The following is a 17,643-nucleotide window of genomic DNA, read 5'->3' as shown; positions in this document are numbered from 1 at the left end:
GATGTCTTAGAAGATAAGTTCCTTTAAATGTCTTTTTTTTTCATCTCCATTTATTTGTCTTTAAAGTATGTATCCAGAGATTGTGTCATTTTATTTATTTATTTATTTATTTATTTTATAATTTTTTTTATTTTCCCACTGTACAGCAAGGGAGTCAGGTTATCCTTACATGTATACATTACAATTACATTTTTTCCCCACCCTTTCGATTGTGTCATTTTAAATCTTGATTTGAAAAAGTTTTCTGTTGGTGTTGAGATGAATAATATGTGATGAATCTGTGTATAAATGTTTCCTCGGATGAATATAAAATATAAAGTAGGCGTTCCTGTTGTAGCTCAGCAAGTTAAGAGCCTGACTAGTATCCATGAGAATGTGGGTTCAATCTCTGGCCTCCTTCAGTGGCTTAAGGATCCAGTGTCGCCACAAGCTATAGTGTAGATCACAGTCGAGGTTCACATATGGCTTTGCTGTGGCTGTGGTGTAGGCCAGCAGCTACATCTCTGATTCAGCCCCAGGCCTGGGAACTTCCACATGCCACAGATGTGGCCTTAAAAAGAAAAAAATTTTAAATTAAAAAAAAAAATACATCTATACATTATGGGCACAGTACCTGATGATGTAATCACTTTGGGGCCAAAAGAGGGAGAGCAAACTATAAAAACACATGGAAATATTATGCGCCCATTTGAGTATTAAAAGCTCTTAAAGCCGCAGTGTTTTCAAAGATGTCTGAATCAATTCATTACACGCAGTACGTTTGCTGTAATAAATAGGACTTTTATGTCCAAAGTTACTTTAAGATGAAATTCTGAAAACAAAATGTTGCCTATGAATGTGCTTTTTTAGTTTGATGTTAGGTCAGTAACTATATAGGTTGTAATTGAAGGCTTGAAAATCATTATTTGGCAACTCTACCTTTTTTTGTTTTTCATAATATTATTTAAATTGAAGAACTTTTGTGATTTGTCCCATTGACAATTTTAATGGTGTATTTAGTAGCAACTTTGGCTTTTTCTCTTTAGAATTGAGTGAAGTAAGCTTTTTTAAAATTACAGTTCATAATGGCTGTTTTATTTTTTCTTTTGGAATATGCATTCTTTGTGAAGAGCTTTTCATTGGCTCTTTTAGAATTTCAATATTGTGTTCTGTCTGTATATAGCTGTTGACCCAGAAATCATAGCTCGAGGTACTGTTGGCTTTTCTGGAGCAGAGTTGGAAAATCTTGTGAACCAAGCTGCATTGAAGGCAGCTGTTGATGGAAAAGAAATGGTTACCATGAAGGAACTAGAGTTTTCCAAAGATAAAATCCTAATGGGTAGGTTTTCTTTTTCTTTTCCCCTTTTTTTCCTCTCCTATCTTATACTATTGGTTACGTAACAGAAAAAAGTAATTTTTTTTTTTTTTTTTTTTGTCTTTTTAGCTATTTCTTGGGCCGCTCCCGCAGCATATGGAAGTTCCCAGGGTAGGGGTCTAATAGGAGCTGTAGCCACCGGCCTACACCAGAGCCACAGCAACGCGGGATCTGAGCCTCGTCTGCAACCTAGACCACAGCTCACGGCAACGCCGGATCGTTAACCCACTGAGCAAGGGTAGGGACCAAACCTTCAACCTCATGGTTCCTAGTCGGATTCGTTAACCACTGCGCCACTACGGGAACTCCAGAAAAAAATTCTTAATTGTGAGAGAAAGATTATAAAATAGAAAAGGTGTAGAAACGTGAGAATGTTGCTATGCTACAAACACAGCAACACAGTTTGGACTCTTACAGAACAACTATAGCTTATTACACTCTCATGAGTGCCCACATTTTTCCTCTTGTCTGGTATTTGCTGGTAAGAATAGTGGAGTTCCCATCTTGGCTCTGTTGGTAACAAACCCAGCTAGTATCCATGAGGACACTGGTTTGATCCCTGGCCTTGCTCAGTTGGATTAAGGATCTGGCACTGCCATGAGCTGTGGTATAGGTCACAGATGCAGCTTGTATCTGTTGTTGGGCTGTGGCTGTGATGTAGGTTGGCACCTGCAGCTCTGATTCAACCCCTGGCCTGGGAACATCCATGTGCCGTGAGTGCAGCCCTAAAAAGCAAAAATAAAAATAATAATAATGACTTTGAGGCAAATGGGCTTCATTCAAGTATACCTTTCTAATGGAGTATTTTACTTAATTTAAATTTTTATTCTTAGGACCTGAACGAAGAAGTGTGGAAATTGATAACAAAAACAAAACGATCACAGCGTATCATGAATCTGGTCATGCTATTATTGCATATTACACTAAAGATGCAATGCCTATCAACAAAGCTACGATCATGCCACGAGGGCCAACACTTGGACATGTAAATATCTTTAGTTTTTCTTTTCTTTTAAATTGTGCTTCCCTGGAACCTATGTAGGAAATTGCTGATTAAAACATTTAAAGAGAAAATCATCTACTCCTAAGTTTATTGATACTTTCTTCTTTAACTTGCTCAACTGTCTTAAAATCAGACGTACTTGTGAAATTAATCTGCTAATAAAGAATATCCTTAATATGTCATTCTTTTCTTTTTTTTCTTTTGAAGGCCACACCAGCGCCATATGGAAGTTTCCAGGCTAGAGCTTGAATCGTAGCTAGTGGCCTGCTCCACAGACACAGCAATGCCATATGTGAACTGAATCTGCAACTTAGATCGCAGCTTGATCCTCATAACTCACTAAGTAATGCCAGGAATCAAAACCACATCCTCATGGATACTAGTCGGGTTTTTAATGGCTGAGCCACGATAGGAACTCCCAATATCCTTGATATTTCAGATAATGTATTTACATTATGAAATTTTTAAAGAATGATAGCAAAATATAACTCTTAACTATGTAGTTGCTTTTTTACCCTCAAAAGGAATTATGTGTCATAGTGACTGGTTAAATAGTTTTTCTAAGATTTTTCTCATTGAGTACAAGTTTTCGTTTTCATATCTTTCTAATTATACATCTTTTAAACATTTTTGTGTGAGGGACAAAACCATCCTATTGTAGCACCAAGTACTTATTTATAAACTGCACTTTTGCCTTATGGAGAGTTTTCCTGTTTTATACACTGCTGGTTTGGTCATCAGTCACCATGACCATATCTATTAAATGTCTCTGAGCTTTCCTCATCATGATATTAAGTAAGATCATCAGAGACAAATGATAATTTGGGCTATTAATACAAGTAGTTCACAACTGTAGTCTGGCTTTTTTTTCATTGTTTTTCACTTGTCTAGGTGTCCCTGTTGCCTGAGAATGATCGATGGAACGAAACCAGAGCCCAGCTGCTTGCACAGATGGACGTCAGCATGGGAGGAAGAGTGGCTGAGGAGCTCATATTTGGAACTGATCATATTACAACAGGTTGGCTATAAAGAATGGCTTTGGGGAGTTCCCGTCGTGGCGCAGTGGTTAACGAATCCGACTAGGAACCATGAGGTTGCGGGTTCGGTCCCTGCCCTTGCTCAGTGGGTTAACGATCCGGTGTTGCCGTGAGCTGTGGTGTAGGTTGCAGATGTGGCTCGGATCCCGCGTTGCTGTGGCTGTGGTTTAGGCCGGCGGCTACAGCTCTGATTCGACCCCTAGCCTGGGAACCTCCATATGCCGCAGGAGCAGCCCAAGAAATAGCAACAACAACAACAACAACAACAAAAGACAAAAAAAAAAAAAAAAAAAAGAATGGCTTTGGTTCAAATGGTTTGTTAGTTTAAAGATTTTAACATGGGGTCTGTGTATATTTTTAAATTTTAGGTGCTTCCAGTGATTTTGATAATGCAACCAAAATAGCAAAGCGGATGGTCACCAAATTTGGGATGAGTGAAAAGGTAGTAGCTAATTTTAATCCTTCCTCATGAATCAAACGATGATGATGTGCCCTGTATCTGCTTGTGAGAGAGGGTTCTCATTATAAATGGGGAGATTTTCCCCTGTCTTAATTCCCATTGGATTTGATTAAGCTTACTCTAAACTAAACGTTATTTTCTGAGAAGTAAACTCTATTGCTCACTTTCTATTCTAGCTGCTGAAACAGTAACAGTTATGATATTACTTCATGAATTAACCAAATGATAATATAAATTCTTTAGCTTTTTCTATTCCCGTGACATCAAAGACCTGCTTGTTGAGCTTGATTACTTTGTACAGTATTTCGTGTTCCTACATTATCACCCTGGCTCCATAAAGCCATTCCAATATTCTGTGAATTGTAGATTTCTGGACTTAAAATAGCTGCTAAGCTTTTTGAAGAAGGTACTAAGAACCATACTTAGGATTTAAAATTTTCTCTCTTGCTCACACTTTCTAGCATTATACTTTGAGAAGAATAATGAAATTTTTTACCCTCAAAGGTATTTTTGCATTGTATTTTTTCTTTGTCCCCATGATATTTCCTTATGTATAGGATGGTATTTCCTCTTGTTACATACATTAGTGGTGTTGGAGGTTTTTCTGTTTAATTTCTTTCTTTCCATTGCTTTTTAGCTTGGAGTTATGACCTACAGTGATACAGGGAAACTGAGTCCAGAAACTCAATCTGCTATTGAACAGGAAATCAGAATCCTTCTGAGGGTAATGATCTTTTTTTCATTGTTTATTTATCTGTGTAATCAAACTCTGCCTAACTATTTGGATGTTTGCAAAATAAAGTTCCTCTGTTGTTTAGAAATGTTGCTCCATCTAATAAAGTTAATAGGTGTATCATTGCCACCATGATTAAATATGTCATAGACTGGATCTTTGACATAGACTAGATCTTTATTCTGGCCATAAGCTGAGAACAGTTTATATCTGTGACTTAAATATTCAGTTTTACTTAGCTGTAAAATCATAAGAGGTATTAGGTTGGGGGATATTAATTCTTTCTGCTTTCCCACTCTGGCATATTATTTGCTTTGTGCCTAGCAGTGTCCAAATGCTGAGAAGTAAGCACCACAAAGTAATGTGTAAGAGTAGAGTCAGTGAGATCTGTTAGTTGGTACTGTGACGCACTGCTCATGGTATAATCAATCAATCAATCAGTACCTGGATTAGAATGATGAAAGTAGAGGTTGAGAAACATAGCTGTATTCAGAAGATACTGATAAAGTGGAATCAGTAGTGGCTGAGAGAATAGCTAATATAAAGCTTTTTTTTTTTTTTTTGCTTTTTAGGGCCACACATGTGGCATATGGAGGTTCTCAGGCTAAGGGTCTAATCGGCGCTACATCTGTGGGCCTGTGCCACAGCCACAGGCACGCTAGATCCAACCTGCCTCTGCGACCTATACCACACACAGCTCATGGCAACGCTGGATCCTTAACCCACTGAGTGAGGGGAGGGATTGAACATGAAACCTCCTGGTTCCTAGTCGGATGCATTTTTGCTGCGCCACAACAGGAACTCCTCCCTTTCCTTGTTAATGTGTAATATTGAATAGAGAAATAGATTTTTGTGTTCACAGAGCTTATTTAGAAAGTAGATAAATACAATGTATATTTTTATTTCTTAAGTATCTTTTCATCTAATAAGTAGTCCCCAGTTATCTATATGATAGATTTTGAAGTAAAAAGTATAACATTTAAAGATACAAAAGAGTTAGCTTTAGGGGAACCAAGCTTAAGTGCTTTTATCTTTTAGAAATCAATGTGGAGAGTTCACGTTGTGGCTCAGTGGCTTAAGAACCCAACTAGTATCCATGAGGACACGGGTTTGATCCCTGGCCTCACTCAGTGGGTTAGGGATCCAGTGTTGCCACAAATTGCAGCATAGGTCGAGGATGTGGCTTGGATCTGGTGTTGCTGTGGCTGTGGTGTGGGCCACTGGCTACAGCTCCAGTCAACCCATAGCCTGGGAACTTCCATATATCTCGGGTTCTGCTCTAAAAAGACAAAGAAAAGACATCATTAGGAAGTTCCCTGGAGGTCTAGTGGTTCGGACTTGGCACTTTCACTGCTGTGGCCCTGATTCAATCCCTGGTCTGGAAACTGAGATCCAAAATCAAACTGATACACCCCCTCAGCTGGGGGCGGGGGGAGGAAATGAATAGATTTCATTTTTTTAGAGTACATAAAGTTTGTTTTTTGTTTTTTTTCCATTTATGTTTTTTGTATCTCCTAAGAATTCTGCCTCTTAACATACCTGCTTTGTATTTCAGGATTCATATGAACGAGCAAAACATATCTTGAAGACTCATGCAAAAGAGCACAAGAATTTAGCGGAAGCTTTATTGACCTATGAGACTTTGGATGCCAAAGAGATTCAGATTGTTCTTGAGGGGAAGAAATTGGAAGTAAGATGATAGCTCTTGAAATGGAGGCAGTGCCGGTTTTATTGCAAGAATATAAGTAGCATTGCAGTAGTCTTATTTTGCAACGCTTTTCTTCCATTCTTGACTTGGTATCACTCAAGGGTGTGAAACACTTTGTCAGTCTTTTGTCACATTTATCTGATTTTGATTGTTCTCATGATGGACACCTACTGCAAATAGCAGATTTATTCAAGAAAATAAAGAGCTATCAGGATTGAAAACAGCTTGTTTGAGAAATGTCAATTAGTAATTTGAAAATAAGTAATGATTTTATGGTTGGTTACAGCACTAGATGTGAATAGAAATTGTGCCTTTAGCTCTTGGAAAGTATTTTTACTTAGCAAAGTAAAATTCTTCAAGGATTGTCTTTATTTCTAGAGAGTACCATTTATCTTTGATAAAGAAATGATACTATTTGGCTATTGCTAAGTCATTTCTACCTACATCAGTAGAAGCTTAATCATTAAGATGCACTTGATTATGTTTTAAATTGGCCGTATTTTTTTTTTTTTTTTGGTCCATGCCCACATTATGTGGAAGTTCCTGGGCCAGGGATGGAACCTGCACCATAGTGGTGACAAGGCCGGATACTTAACCTGCTGTGCCACAAGGGAACTCCCTACAATGTTTTTTAAAAATCTAAGAGTAGAGAATTGTGAATCTACAGACACAATCAGAATTTAAGTTGATTGTAACCTTTTCAAAATGCAGCTTGCATTTTCATGCTCTTTTTTTTTTTAAACGTTACTATCACTCTGAAAATGAGGTTTATTTCAGAGCAACAATTATTTTGTTAAATAAACAAGTAACACAGCTAAACTTCTGAAAAACTATGTAATTGTACTTGACATTGAAAACAAAATAAAACCAAAAACTCAGTCCCCTCAGAGTGAACTTTTGAATTACCCTGTGTTAGGAATGGAAAGCTGTTTATTTTTCATCCAGGTTCTGTGAATATGAATGTGTTGTTATAGGATTTATAGATGACTAACTCAGTAGAAAAATTATTTTAGAGCACAATGTATTGGTTTTCCAACCAAATTATATTCTTGAAGTGATTTTATTAAAATTACCTACAGTTTTCTAGTAACTTTTAAGCTGTATATGGTCTTCGTGTAGTTATAGATGGAGATTGCTTCATGACATTCTGCCTCTTTTTTTGGACAATTAAAAATTTTGATGTACTTTCAAACCTAGAGAAACGCTACCAGAATAATGCAAGGAACTCTTGTATACCCTTGATTCATATTCACTAATTATTTTCATTTGCGCCATTTTTTTCACCCCACCTTCCTTTCTCCCTTTCTCTTCTCCCTCCCTCCCCTCCTCTCTCTGTATATAGATGTATGTGTGTAAACATGTCTTTGTGTGGACACATGTTTTCATTTTTCTTGGGTAGACTTGTAGAAATTGCTGGGTGATGTGAGTTTCTATTTAGCTTTTTAAGAACCTGGTGAACTGTTTTGAAAGTAGCTATTTAATTTTTATGTTCCAGGTACCAATGTATGGAAGGTTCCATTTTCTCCATATTTTGTACATTGCTTCTTATAATCTTGTCTTTTTGACAAAGCCATTCTGGTGGGAACGTATTAGGATCTCATTGTGGATTTAATTTACGTTTCCTTAGGGCTAGTGACTTTGAACATCTTCTGATAGGCTCTTGGTCGTTTTTATATCTCCTTTGAAGAATTGTCCATTCACATCCCCTCTCCCCGTTTTGTGTTGTTGTCTCATGAGTTATAAGAGATCATACAGTCTGAAGACAAGCCCTTTATTACATGGATCTTTTTTTTTTTTTCTTAAATCAGTCTGACAATCTCTCATATTTGAATAGTGTGTTTAGTTCCTTCATATTTAATATTTATATAGTTGCTTTTACATCTGCCATTTTGCTATTTGTTTCTTGATTTTTCTCACATCTCTTCCTCCTCTTTTATGTCTTAGCAGTTGCTCTAGGAATGAAACTGCATCTTATCTCTCTCTTAATCACTGGCTACTTCCAAATAATACAGATTTCATTCTGGCACAGCTTAGTAACTTTGTTCCAGTGTATCTCCTTTTTTTTTCCTTTGTGCTTTTGTTGTTACATTACATCTATATGTATTACAGCAACTCAACAATACAGTACTGTAACTACTGCTTTATATAATCTTAAATCCTCAGTCTTTAGCTGGGCATGTCTTAATTTTGCCTTTGCTATTTTTAGAATTTTTATTTTTTCCTTTTTTTATTATGGCTGCCCTATGGCATAAGGAGTTCCCTGAGCCAGGGATCAGATCTGAGTCACAGTTGCGACCTACGCCGAAGCTGCAGCAATGATGGGTCATTGAGCCCACTGTGCCAGGCCAGGGATTGAACCTGTGTCGTGATGCTGCAGAGACACCGAGGATCCCATTGCACTACAGCAGGGATTCTTAGAGTATTTTGCTGAAATAGAATACATGGTTAAGTGTTTATTCCTTTTTTTCTTTTTTTTTTTTTTTGCCCCATCTATGGCATTCGCATGTTCCCAGGCCAGGGATCGAACCCAAGCCACAGCAGCAACCAAAGCCACTGCAGTGACAATGCCAGATCCTTAACCCACTGCACCACAAGATAAATCCCCTTTGGCAATTATTTTTTTCAAATATATCTATTTGCCCCTTCTGTCTCTTCTTTCTAGGATTCTCCTTTAACATGTGTTGGTATACTTGAAGCTGATCTGGTCCCGGAGGCTTTGTTTATTTTCTTCATTGCTTTTTTCCCCCTCCCCTATTCAGATGGACTACTTTCTGTTGATTCTTCTTCAGGTTCACTGATTCCTCTTCTTTCACCTGAATTTTTCATTTCAGATACTGTATTTTTCAGCTCCAAGTTCCCATTTGGTTCTTTCATATACTTTGTATCTCTTTATTGAGATTCTTTATGTATTACATCATTTTCATCATAGCTTCTATTAATTCTTTAAAAACGACTTCTGCTAGTTCTTTGAACATGTTCATAGTAGCTGCTTTCAAGTCTTTGCCAACTCCAGCATCTGGAGATGCTTGGTTTCTATTGAATGCTTTTCTTCCTCAGTAAGGGTACACTTTCTCCTTTTTTTGCTTTGTAATCTTTTTGAATTTCAAATAATGTAGCAATTTTCCCCCAGAGGGTTGTTCTCATTTTGGTTTTGGTTAGTAACTTGGCAGCAGTAAATTTGTGAAGTCTGTTTTCACTGCAGTATGCAGCCACTGATGTCTCTGCTCTTTTTTAAATGTTAAATCTCGCTTCCTAGGGGTTGCTGCTGTGATTGCACAGTTTAGCATTTTGCCAAAGATTGGGCCGAGGTTGTGTTCAAACCCCATCATTTGGGCCTCCACTCTGCTGATGGAGCTTGTGGGATGACAAGTTCAGGTCATTTTCAAGTCTGCTCTGCTCTTTGCTTTCTAATAGGCTTTTTTGCTTCTTGTACATATGTGTAGGCTTTGGCAACCGTGGATATGTGGGTGGCTTGAACTAACTTCAGTTTTCACTTTGCTTGCCAATAAATCTAAAATACATCGAGTGCTTATCAAACCCAGACAGCTCTCTTGCCTCCCAGAACTTCCTTTGAAACACCTGGGTACCCTGTTTTTTGCCCCAAGCAGCGCTGCAGCCTCAGCCTACCACTGAGCTCACCACTTTAACTTATAGTGCATCAGGTTCAATGAGTCCTTTCTGTCAGTGGCAACAAGCCTATTTCCAGGTATCTGCCATCACCTTGGTTGAGCTGCTGCACCTGTGGACCCAGCATGGATGGTGGATATAGCAGCACAGGAATACCACAGACTCACACCATTCTTTGCTGAAGCACAGTGGTTTTCATGAATAAGCAGTTCTTAGTTTGGTGTAAATCTTTGGTTCATTTCCCAGTGCTGGAATGGTTGTTAAACAGTTTATCCCAATTTATAGCTGCCTTTTTAAAACGGAGATGATTTGTCAACCTCCTTACCTCATCATGCTGAAAGTGAATTTCCCCAACTTATTTTGAATCACATTCCAACCAAATCAGTTTCATAAGAATGGACTTCAAGAAGACTTAGAACTTTTCAAAGCTGTCCATTCAAAGCTACCAAAATGCCAGAGTTTTACAAGTAACCTATATCTATTAAAATGATTACTTTTGGTAATTGATACATATTTTATTTTTAAATATTCTTTGTATTTGTTCATATTCATTTTAAAGTAAATACTGAGTTATTACAACCTGGCAAGTTATAAGCATATTTCTTAATGTAAGTATGTAATACTTTAATAAAGTATGTTGGAATGTATACTTGATCTTTGGATTGAAAATACAATAGCCAGTCATGGACATAAAATTTGGAGAGTTTATACCTTCGAACTGAGGATTTTATTTCTATGCAAATTCTCCCCTGCCCCCATTCTGTCATATGAATCCCCATTCTTTTAGGCAAAATATGATACTCCTCCCCCTATTAAAACAGAAACTTAATTTGTATCGATGCTTCATATGGGAATATAATGGGTGGCTAATCTGTTATGAATTTGAGAATATATTTCATTAAAAAAAAAAGGGAGGAAGGAACTATACAGCTGCCAAAGAGGGAGGGTGAGAGGAAGAGAGGTCATAAAATCTAGTTTGGAGTGTTTGACATGAATCTCCTGCAGTTCTGGGAGCAGATATTTAACTTATAACCAGGGAGCCTGGAATCTGAGAGCCCTTCTAAGGTTCTTTGGCTCAGGACAGGAGAGGAATTGTTAGTTTGTTGAGACCGTTCTGCACACTTGGCATTTGCCTTGACAGAAGTGGCCTCAGAGCTTATGAAGGACCCGATGTTGGTCAAGCCTGAAAGAAGAAAGTGGGGGGGGGGTCCATTTTGGATTTGGTACAAAAGGGCCACTTAGAGGTGTGAACAAGCCTCATAAGAGGATAATATGAAGAAGTGGAACTCTGGAGTCCATAAGACCCGAGAAGAAAGCCCAGCAGAATGGGTTTCATTCGTTGAGGTCAAGGGAGGTGCAAATGAGAACAGCTGTGAAAGAGTCAGCTTTAAAATAATTGCCTATGGAAGAGTGGCTCAGTGGAAATGAATCTGACTAGCATCTATGAGGACGCAGGTTCGATCCCTGGCCTCACTCAGTGGGTTAAGGATCCAGTGTTGCAGTGAGCTGTGGTGTAGGTCGCAGACCTGGTTCAGATCCAGTGTGGCTGTGACTGTGGTGTAGGCTTGCAGCTGCAACTCTGATTCAACCCCTATGTGGAAGAAGACAGGAAGAAGAGACAAAATACAGAGGATCGGAGAAGGTGGTTGCAAAAGGATTTCCAAGAAGAACAAAAGAGAAACTCTGATTATTTCATCACTATCTAAAAAAAAATTAAAATCAACTGTCACCATCACAAGAAATTTGTGAATCAAGCAATGCAAAGCCTGTTCTGAGTGGAGGGAGCATGGCACCTGCCAGGTGGATGGCATGTGGTTATTATTAACTCTGCTAGGCCAAAGAGTTCTTATGTATGTATGTGTGTATTTATTTATTTGTTTTGGTATTTTTGGGGCTGAACCCATGGCATATGAAGGTTCCCAGGCTAGGGGTCTAATTGGAGCTGTAGCTGCCAGCGTATGCCACAGCCACAGGTGCACCAGATCCGAGCCTCATCTGCAACCTACACCACAGCTCACGGCAATGCCAGATACTTGAACCCACTGAGCAAGGCCAGGGATCAAATCTGTATTCTCATGGATACTAGTCAGATTCATTTCCACAGAGCCACAACAGGAACCCCTCATTTTTTTGTTTTTAACTTTGGCAATAGATAATGATTTGTATTGTTATAGTACAAAGAAAACCTACTTCAAAAGTTACCAAAATTTAATGTGATTTTTTTCTCCCCCTGTTTGGGTTTAACAGGTGGGCAAGTACTTACGTGGGCCCTGGTTCTACTTTTTGTTTGCTTTCTGTCATACTTTTTCGTCCTTGTTAGATTTTTTTTTTTTTTTTGTAGTCCTAATAAAATCTTATTGAGAACCAGTAAGTCAAATCCTTTATAGAACATAGAAACACTTTTTTAGCCTTTACCAATAAATGGCTATAGAACATTGGTATGGGATCCCTGAATATCCCAAACACTATATTTTTACTTGTAGGAGAAAAACAGCTATTTTACAGCTTAATAATATAGAAATAGGGTGCTCTGATCTGTTTAGGGGAAGCATAAGTGGAATCAGAATTCAGTATGAATAGTAAAGACTACAGACGAGTTCATGTAGACAAAGTAGATTAATAATGCTCTCCATATTTTGTATTTCAAACTCAGCTAAGACAAAGCAGGGTATCATGAGATCAGACACATTAACCTGAGGACATAGGAGGAAAGCATATCTCTCAATTCAGTTGTACAGGAAAGTAGTAACAAGAGAGAAAATGTCCACTTTTACCTATAACTACCCACCATGAAGGCTTTTGATGTCATTTAGCCTTTTTTTTTTTTTTTTTTTTTTTTTTTTTGTCTTTTCTAGGGCCACATCCTCTTCATATGGAGGTTCCCAGGCTAGGGGGTCGAATCAGAGCTGTAGCCGCCGGCCTAAACCACAGCCACAGCAACGAGGGATCCAAGCCACATCTGCAACCTACACCACTGCTCACGGCAACGCCGGATCCTTAACCCACTGAGCAGGCCAGGGATCGAACCCGCAACCTCATGGTTCCCAGTGGGATTCGTTAACCACTGCGCCACGACGGGAACTCCAGGGTGATGTCGTTTAAATGGAACTGACATCAGAGATGAAAAGGGATGACTCTAAGGATTAAAGACTGACTCCTTGATAGGCCCAAAGCCCAATAGGATTGATGTAATTAATTGATCAAAATGTTCACAGAAACACATGACAAGAGAAATGAATACTGCTTGACAATGTTTTAAGGTTTTACTACTTAGGCCTTGCATGTAGATAAGAGACACTATCAAGTTTTCTGGAAAGCAACCTCGGGAAGTGTTTTTTTTTTTTGAACAAGGTGAGGGATCAAACACGCAACCTAATGGATGCTAGTCGGATTTGTTTCCGCTGCGCCCACGATGGGAACTCCTTGTTAGTTATCTTGAACTAACCTTCAAATCAGAATTTTCACAATAACCGTCAAATTTCAAAAGTTTTTTTTTTTTTTTTTTTTTTTGGTCTTTTTTTTTTTGCTATTTCTTTGGGCCGCTCCCTCGGCATATGGAGGTTCCCAGGCTAGGGGTCGAATCGGAGCTGTAGCCACTGGCCTACACCAGAGCCACAGCAACGCGGGATCTGAGCCGCGTCTGCAACCTACACCACAGCTCACGGCAACGCTGGATTGTTAACCCACTGAGCAAGGGCAGGGACTGAACTCGAAACCTCATGGTTCCTAGTTGGATTCCTTAACCACTGCGCCACGACGGGAACTCCCAAAAGTTTTTGATAAAGATATTGGGTTATAGAGCTGGGGTTCTCTGCTAACAAAAGGAGGTGAATTTGAAAGTATGTTTATCTCTAGTTTAAATAAGCATTGAGAATTTGAAAAATGGTATTAGGTCCCTAGCTCAGTTGGCAACTCTTGAAATTTTTGACCTGGAAGCATACAGTTATATTTTTGTCCTCTTTCATAATCAACCACCTAGAGAAAAGCAATGTCCTAGGACTGTCATAAAAAAAGGCATTTGCTTGTATGGATATATTTTGTTTATCCATTTACCGATTGATAGACATTTGGATTGTTCTATTTTTTTGCCTTAAACGAATAATGTTGCTATGAATTTTGCCTAAGAATGTCACGTTTTGTTTTGTTTTTGGCTTTTCTGGGGCCATACCTGTGGCATACGGAGGTTCCCAGGCTAGGAGGGGTCCAATGGGAGGTGTAGCTATCGGCCCACACCACAGCCACAGCAATGCAGGATTGGAGCTGCATCTGCGACCTACGCCACAGCTCACGGCAATGCTGGATCCTTAACCCACTGAGTGAGGCCAGGGGTCGAACCTGCATCCTCGTGGATACTGGTCAGATTCAGTAACCACTGAGCCATGGCGGGAACTCCAAGAGTGTCATGTTTATAAATATGTTTTTAGTTTTCTTGGAAAAAAAATACTAAAGGAGTTCCTGTCATGGCTCAGTGATTAACAAACGAGTTGTATCCATGAGGATGCCTGTTTGATCCCTGGCCTCGCTTAGTGGGTTAAGGCTCCAACGTTGCCGTGAGCTGTGGTGTAGGTCGCAGATGCGGCTCGGATCTGGTGTTGCTGTGGCTGTGTCCTAGGCCAGCTGCTACAGCTCTGATTCAGCCCCTAGCCTGGAACCTCCATATGCCACAGGTGTGGCCCTAAAGAGACAAAAGACCAAAAAAAAAAAAAAAAAGATTTCCTTGGGTATTTTAAAATTAAATAATAAACGGGAACTGAATTAAAGACATATTCTGAAAAAAATCAACTAAATCAAGTACACAATTTGACTCTATTGTTGCTTTAGTCTTGGTTTGATATACAGAAAGCCTCATGCGGTGAGCTGCAGTGGGCAGACTTTCCTTACACAGTTCAAATGCAGGGAACTTGGCTTTTGTGGGTACTAGCTGGTCAGCCAGGAAATATATTGTCCCGGCCATTCCTTCAAAAAGGGAGAAGGGAGCGTCCGATGGTCTGCATCCATGTTCTCCATAATCTAGACACCGCTCAGCAAACTCAAAGGCCCTGTATGGGTAGTTCATGTCCTACGTGAGGTTGAACAGGGTCAGGAAGGCATAGGCATTCCCGAGGTGCTGTGGCACAGCCCGTACCCATTCCTCAGCCACCCGTACTGCCAGGTCACATGGACACACTGGTAGGCATCATTGAGATACCGTTCTGCTCTGAACACCTGATAGGCCTGAATGAGCATGTAGATTACCCCTGAGGAACCATGGCACCAATGGACTAGCAGATCTGGGGTCATCCACGCAAGGAGGGTAATTGCCTGAAGGGAATTGCAGCTGGCAGACATAATCTCCACGAGGCTTGACCAAAGTTTGTAACTTTGCATGGCTCCCTTGAAGGCTAGACTGTATCAGGTAGTAATAAATTCCTGCCAGGCCATGAGCAGCTCCCACATAATATTCTTGGTACTACTCACACATTGGTGGAGTCTTTTCTGTGAAGTTTCTCTTTCTAGCTAGGTTTTCTCCAGAGGTTAAGACTGTTTCACAAATCTGCTGAATATGGCTTCGAGGAATCTTTTCCATTCCAAAGTTCTTACTCACAATGAGAAGAGCATAGATGTAGCCCATTCATCCATATAGCATTTCATTTGGTGCATGGGGATCAATCTTATTTAGGTGAATTAGTCGGGTGATACAGTCTTCTGCTTGCTTCTCACAGTTCATCTTGTTATGCTCCACAGCAGCCACTGCCAGGGGGCCTGAAGCCCCACAAAGTAAAGTGATGGAACGCTTGGTCAAACAGTTCAGACTTTGCTTTACAGAGCCATGTGCCATCTGCAGGGAGGCAGGGTCCCAAACACATCAGAGAGGTGTGAGTAAAGCCCAGTAATACGTGCCAATCTAGTGTCATCCCGAGTCTGCTGACTTTAGGCCTCTCTCCATTTGCTGAAGAAGCTCTTGAATCTTATTGTTCAAGCATTGTAAGAACCCAGGAGTCAGCCTCCCAGCAAAATCAAAGTAGCCTTCGGGAGTTCCTGTCGTGGCTCAGTGGTTAAGGAATCGACTCGCAACAATGAGGTTTCGGGTTCCACGCCTGGCCTTGCTCAGTGGGTTAACGATCCGGCGTTGCCGTGAGCTGTGGTGTAGGTTGCAGACGAAGCTCGGATCCCGCGTTGCTGTGGCTCTGGCGTAGGCCGGAGGCTACAGCTCCGATTCTACCCCTAGCCTGGGAACCTCCATATGCTGCGGGAGCGGACATAGAAAAAGGCAAAAAGACAAAAAAAAAAAAAAAAAAAGTAGCCTTCGGCCAGGGGTTTGTTATAATCTGCATAAGGATTTGGAAAGGCCCTTTACACCATGATGCCAGAAACAAGCCCTGCAGCTTCTGGACAATAACAGAAGTGACACTTTCACTCATCCTTGTTAGATTTTAAGATTCTTTCTTTGGGGGGGGGGGCACCCCTCAACATATGGAGTTCCCAGGGCCAGGGATCATATCCAAGTTGCAGCTGCAACCTAAGCCATAGCTGCGGCAATGCTGAATCCTTAACCCACTATACCAGCCCAGGGATCAAACCTGCGTCCCAGTGCTCCCCAGACACTGCTGGTCCTGTTGTGCCGCAGCGGGAACTCCAGTTTTAAGATTCTTAAATTCATCCTTCCTTCCGACTGTCATAAAACCTCTTCAAGTCCTTTCATGTAAAATTAGAAAAAAAAGTTGTTAGAAGAACACATAGAAGGTAAAAAGAACGTCTCTATTGGTTAGGTTTTATAAAATACACCTTTTCTTAAAGTGAGCTGTTACTGTGCTTCTCACGACCCTAAATCACACATTTCATTTATCTGCCAAAGCTGTTGGTCACTGTTAGAACTGATTATATTGTTATTATATTTTGTAAATTATTTGTGATGCCGTGGTATTATTTTGAATTTGTGCTTAACTTTTGGGGAACTATTTCTTTAAATGAATAATGCTGATTTGTTTCTTTAAGTGGGTTAACATAAATTATAGCAGTATAATATAGCAAAATAAATTTTTACCAAGACTTTCAAACTATCTCCTCTTTCCTATGCACCAATACCATGAGCATGAAACCATCCACATTATTGGTAAATTTGTTGGCCTTGAAGGTAATGAGAATATCAGGATTCCAGTGGATTAAATTGTCACAGAACTGAAGAGGAAATGTTATCTTAAGGCAAGATGATAAAGCTGAACTACTATCCCTATCAAGTAAGATTGTACCCTGGGTTAATTTCTGAGCTGATTTTATCCTTTGACCATTAAAAAAACTGGTTCCTTGATTGTATAGAAAGTAAGAATGTTTTATTAATTATGCCTATAAATATCTTTTCTGTATTTTCATTTATACTGTTTATTGGTTACAAACTTAATGTGGCCACATGTATTTGTTTTCTTTTATAACTTCCATTGTTTTTGTTTGAAAAATCTAGCACTTACAAATAAGAGCACTCATCCATATTTTCTTTTAAAATATTTAATAGTTTCATTAGAAAAACAAATAATGAGTTACCATTGTGGCTCAGCAGGTTGAGAACCCTGCTAGTATCCATGAGGGTGCATGTTTGATCCTTGGCCTCACTCACTGGGTTAAGGGTCCTGAGTTGCCACAAACTGTGGCGTAGGTTGCAAATGTGGCTGGGATCCCACGTTGCTGTGGCTGTGGTGTAGGCCAGCACCTCTGATTCAGCCCCTAGCCCTAGAACCTCCATATGT

General features: G+C 39.6%; 1 protein-coding gene and 1 pseudogene across 2 annotated transcripts in view; one reads left to right on the top strand and one right to left on the bottom strand.

Annotated features, from left to right (window-relative positions):
- Positions 1–10,544, top strand: part of YME1L1 (YME1 like 1 ATPase) — a 47,575-nt gene extending 37,031 nt beyond the window's left edge. Inside the window, exons 14-19 of one of the 2 annotated variants that reach the window (XM_021064882.1) lie at positions 1,163–1,318; positions 2,188–2,339; positions 3,249–3,375; positions 3,763–3,836; positions 4,492–4,578; positions 6,143–10,544. In XM_021064882.1, the coding sequence (XP_020920541.1) occupies positions 1,163–1,318; positions 2,188–2,339; positions 3,249–3,375; positions 3,763–3,836; positions 4,492–4,578; positions 6,143–6,286 (740 nt within the window). In that variant the 3' untranslated portion in view covers positions 6,287–10,544. The remainder of the gene's footprint in view (positions 1–1,162; positions 1,319–2,187; positions 2,340–3,248; positions 3,376–3,762; positions 3,837–4,491; positions 4,579–6,142) is intronic. The other variant, XM_021064883.1, reaches the window with a different exon arrangement.
- On the bottom strand, positions 14,593–16,264 carry LOC102164559 (annotated as a pseudogene).

This window comes from Sus scrofa, chromosome 10 (assembly GCF_000003025.6).
Source record: "Sus scrofa isolate TJ Tabasco breed Duroc chromosome 10, Sscrofa11.1, whole genome shotgun sequence".
Taxonomy (NCBI): domain Eukaryota; kingdom Metazoa; phylum Chordata; class Mammalia; order Artiodactyla; family Suidae; genus Sus; species Sus scrofa.
This window is presented reverse-complemented; position numbering and strand designations above follow the sequence as displayed.